At 42.1% G+C, this 5,000-nt stretch overlaps 1 protein-coding gene across 1 annotated transcript in view; it reads right to left on the bottom strand.

Moving 5' to 3' along the window:
* The window catches only part of LOC310869815 (homeobox protein Dlx4a-like), a 12,885-nt gene extending 11,155 nt beyond the window's left edge, over positions 1-1,730 (bottom strand). Inside the window, exon 1 of the mRNA XM_083780754.1 lies at positions 1,062-1,730. Within this exon, the coding sequence (XP_083636880.1) occupies positions 1,062-1,437 (376 nt within the window). The 5' untranslated portion in view covers positions 1,438-1,730. The remainder of the gene's footprint in view (positions 1-1,061) is intronic.
* Positions 1,731-5,000: the final 3,270 nt, after the last annotated feature.

The raw sequence follows: 5,000 nt of genomic DNA, 5'->3' as shown, positions 1-5,000 counted from the left end.
AACAAACAAATAATATTATTGATTTGGTATTTGTAAAAGTGCTAGACCATGCAGAGCTGATATGAATGATGCATGTGCTATGTCCATTATAGGCCTATATTTAACGCCTTTTATACATGCGGCACATATTGGCTGGAAACGCATTTGTGCTTTACACACTTTACACCTAAATCACAATTGTTTGAATTTTCTTTTACAATAATCTATACCGCCAATAAATATAGGCTACATCTTCCATGCAAATTCTATTTACGCAGATACAGATCAATAAATCTGGTCTTCTTCAGACTGAGCATGCAGGGAGGCTGTGATTGTTGAATGTTATGACTTTGGCACCCTGCCCTCATGCATTATTTATTATGTAACATGCGAAGTACAATTAGGCTAACATTGTGTTGGACATGTGTGGGAACCCAATGAGCATGTGCATTTACCAGAAGACATGCATATTAAGGCTAATATTGCCTTCACGACATTTAATTATATTGATTTATTCCGATCAGTTGAAATGTTTCACGAGAGAGGATCGTGTGTCAGTTGTCAAGGATGAGTATATGGTTTATTGTATTATTATTTTTCGATCAGACTGTCTATTCCTACACAGTGGTGAACTTGAGGCTGATACTGCATCTCTTTGTGCATGCATTATATTCTGCCTGTCCCATTACAATTTCACGGTCCACAGATCATTCAAGTCATCATGCTATATATCATACGTTAACAAGGCAGGAACATGTGGGGAAAAAAATATTTGCCTCATCGAGCAGCAATTAAAAATAGCCTACGATTAAACAGAACGTCTCCATTTTAATATCTCTAAAATAACTTCCATGTCCCTTCTTACCATATAGAAAATAGGCTATAGTATAGGCTAATAATAGGCTAATAATAATATAGAAAAGGAATACGATATGCACATCCCCACAGTTGGCGCTGGACCCCAAAAATGATCAAATGGAATGTCCGCACACGATATATGTCTGCTCCCCCATATCGTGTGCGGACATTCCATTTTCCATGATCATTCGCACCGTCCCGACACAGATCCACTGTCAACGTACCCGTGTCTTCCAGCCTGCTGTGCCCGTGCAGCGCGCTGCCGTGCCCACCGGCACCGTGCTGGCTATAGGGCAGATACGCGCCGGGGTGGTGCGCGGCGGCATGCACCGGGCTGTGGTGGTAGGGGTACCCCAGCGGGCGACCGTACGAGGGCGGCCCGCCGGAGGACGAGAAGGGGCTGTCGTGCTGCGAGGCTCCCACCGCGTGCAAGCCGTGCACCACCGGGTAGTGGTTGTGGGACAAGCCGGGGGAAGGCTGCTGGTGGCCGGGGTGGGGGTGTCCCGGATAGCCGTGTCCGCCGAACTCCAGAAACGCCGATTTGGAAGGGTCGGCGGCGGCGGCGACCAGACTATCCGACATTGAACTCATAGTCATCATTGGGTGTGGGGTCCATAAAGGCGACGCCGGCGCGGGGTCGTCAGCAATAAGACCACCGAGCCGATCGCCTTATTTGCATGGTTATCCAAAAAACGTTTACGCTCCGTACAAAAGAACACAAACACGAAGATATTCCCCCCGAATCCTCCTGCCGGTAATCTCCTTCCAGACAGTCCAAAAATACAAGCCCAGTCTGTCTGTTGTTATCTTGTGGATTCTGCAGCGAACGAAGGGGGAACTTCAACTTGGCACAGACGAGACGGGTGTGCGTATTCCTGCCTTCGGTCTGTCTGTGCGTGTGTGCGTGTGGAAAAGAACAGCGCGCTCACCTTCACTTGGCACACACGCAGCTATAACGGCCCGCAGCCCGCTCATTGGTTGCAGCGGTTTATGTCACCAAGACCAAGGCCTGCAGGCCAAAACCACATTCCAACATCCATCACGATGGATCAATTCCTATCTTTTATGTACAAAATAAATTCATAAATCAATTGGACTAAATAAATAATAATAATAAAAAAAAAAAACATAAATGTTCTATATAGCCAGGACATTCGAACTGAATTATCAGGTGGTTTTAATTGTATCGACAAAGATACCAAATATACCTATACCTATATCCAGTATTTAGCTTATAGGCCTACAATTCACCAATGGAAAAAATAGCTAAATACCTCCAATGTTTGACTTTTTGAGTTTTGACATGAAAAAGTATCAGTGAGTTCCGTCCATGCATGGGGTTTTAAAGACTTGATGAGATTAATTGAATCCGAATATCTCATCTAAACGATTATATAGAACGTGTCACTGCGACAACCATCAAAATATATAGTATTGCCTCTGCTCTGCCCGTAAACTTAGCAACAGATCTGTCCAAATCATCATCGTATTGAGGGTGAAATATAATATAGCCCGAATACTTGTATATGTAGTCAATCTCGGATCAAACAGAGCAGATAGCAGGTATTTACATCATTAGTCATGCCCAGTTGGTTTTGAAGCCTCAAGCCTGATTTAACTTGGTTGCGCATCGGCTCTTGACTTGCACCGAAAATCATTGGCATTGATGCATTGTGACTGAGCTTGTAGCTCGGATAAATTATATAAATGTAGGCTGCTAGTATACTAATGGCAAAACAATTATGTATAATGTACACCACACACACACACACACACACACACACACACACACACACACACACACACACACACATTTGCATGTGGTCTAAAACCAAGAAACCCCTCTGCCCCACTGAAGGAACTCAAAACTTGTGATTTTGGCAAACCGTGCGTCCGACACTATAATTTCAAGCGTCATTCATTATGTCCCTCGTCGCTGGGAATTCCCAAACTTGGAAACAAAATGTAAAAAATAAAATAAAAAAGAATAAAAGGGAGAGAGAAAAAATGACAATAATATTTTTTAACTATATAAGACTCACATAAGGCTATATCAAATCTAAGATAATGAATCATGTGTGCTTTATTGATTAGACCCTTTAAACAGTTGGTCCTTTATGTTTGTAAAGGACACACACATTGCTTCCAGCGACTATAATTACAGAGTTCGTTAGATCTGCGCCCCAAACGGTCTGTCAGCGCGTGGACAAGAGGTCTGTGATGAACTTGGACGCGTGGGCCGGAGCGAGATGTATTAATTCATGTGATTTCGTAAAATTCGTATTATATAGGCCTATAATGTTGCTTTGTGCCATTTTCCATCCTATAGGCTAACTCTGATGTGACTGGCAAACAGATATAAGTCCGGTAATTATATAGTTTAATTCATTTTTTTCTCTCTTCTGGTGCTATGCTAATTCTAATAAACAATCACAGCGTGTGTATAATACATAATTACAAAATTACAACAAAATGACCAAATTCAGACATGGTTTTGGTTTGCACTGAACTGAATCACAACTTGGTTGTTTATAGGCCTATATAGTGAAAAATTATATCGGATAGCCTGTTAGGCTGTTACACAAAAGTTTTAAACGCGTCAGTTTAAGGGGAAGAAGGGGGACAGTGAGGACAATGGCAGCATTTCATATTCGCCCCGAGGCCCACGCAGGTCCACCTTGAAGTGAGTCTAATCTTCTGGCTCCTTGACATCTCTTTGAACGCACGCCTGTCACTTGCTCACTTATGCACAGAGCGCCTCGGCGCCAACACCGTCTTGGTATAGCTGCAAGAATGTCGAGCAAAATGTGGGAATTCAATTCTCCTTCCAGGCTTGATTCTATTGGCCTGCATGCGTTAGCTATATTTCTCAATGTAGGCACTCTTTGGCTATTATAGACAGCACGCTTGTCTGGATTAGTGGTTAATTAATGACGGCGGTCATGCTGATTGTTGATTGGAACTTTGTTAACAGTTTGCACTGCAGAAAAAAGCACATGAGGAAAGTAGCTTAATATAGTTCATTGAACTGCATGTTCAATATAAGGTATAGGGCCCTATAATTTAAAACCCATAGCAAGCCGCATGCGGCTTGTTTCCATTGGGTTCCTTCATATTCAATTCATCAGAACATTTAATGACACTTAAATTCTGAGATTATTATTATTATTATGACCATTAATTTCATTGATAAAATCCATCTTGCCTGCAGAGAAAAGGCCACAAAAGGAGAGAGAGAGAGAGAGAGAGAGAGAGAGAGAGAGCGAGAGAGAGAGAGAGAGAGAGAGAGAGAGAGAGAGAGAGAGAGAGAGAGAGAGAGAGAGAGAGAGAGATGTTTTGGCACGTTTCTGTGCAGAGTACATGGTTTGTGCCGTGTCTCCTGCCTGGAGGATCCGTGTTATTATGTCGACAGGGTTGAAGTGTCGAGAATTATTACACATCCTTTAAACTTTAATCTCGGGCCAACATTCTTCACGCCCTCCCTTTCTCACCTCCCTTACCGGCGCGGGCACGCCCTCTCCCGTTGCATGAATCGTATATTATTTAGCGGCACGATATTGCCAAGTCGTCAGTTCTTTTAACCTCACAGTCTGAAAAGGTCAACTGTTCAACATAGACATGGTTCAGAGTCAGACGTTCAGTTGGTTCACATGAACAAGACGGGCGCACAAACGCACCAATGCTGACTTACCTTTGTGTGTCAAAACTCCCCTTCCTATAACTTAATTTCTTTGTTTATTTGTTTGTTTATTTATTTGTTTGTTTGTTTGTTTGTTTGTTTCTTTCTTTCTTTCTTTCTTTCTTCACCAACTGCATCCATCATTAATCTGTATAATGACATGACATGATCATTGATTTCACTTTCCAATGTAGTTTTGATTTTCTTTCTTTTCTTTCTTTTTTTCTTTCTTTCTTTTTTTGCATAATTCTTTTTTTGCCTTCATCACGCCTGATGAAGACCTGCATCATGCCTGATGAAGGTCTGACGACCGAAACGTTGCTCAATAAAACCTATAAACTCAAGTGAAGACAGTGTGCGGGATTCTTTTGCTCTATTTATCAGTTCCAGTTATCTGACGCACCTGTCCATTGTAGGTGTGCAGAAGGACTTTTTCTTATAACTTTTGCATCTTCAACATAAGAAGTAAGAAATATTGAAGAAG

Source organism: Protomyctophum parallelum (genome assembly GCF_964188405.1).
Source record: "Protomyctophum parallelum genome assembly, chromosome: 13".
Lineage (NCBI taxonomy): Eukaryota > Metazoa > Chordata > Actinopteri > Myctophiformes > Myctophidae > Protomyctophum > Protomyctophum parallelum.
The sequence above is the reverse complement of the archived record's forward strand: the minus strand, read 5'-3'. Positions and strand labels throughout refer to the sequence as shown.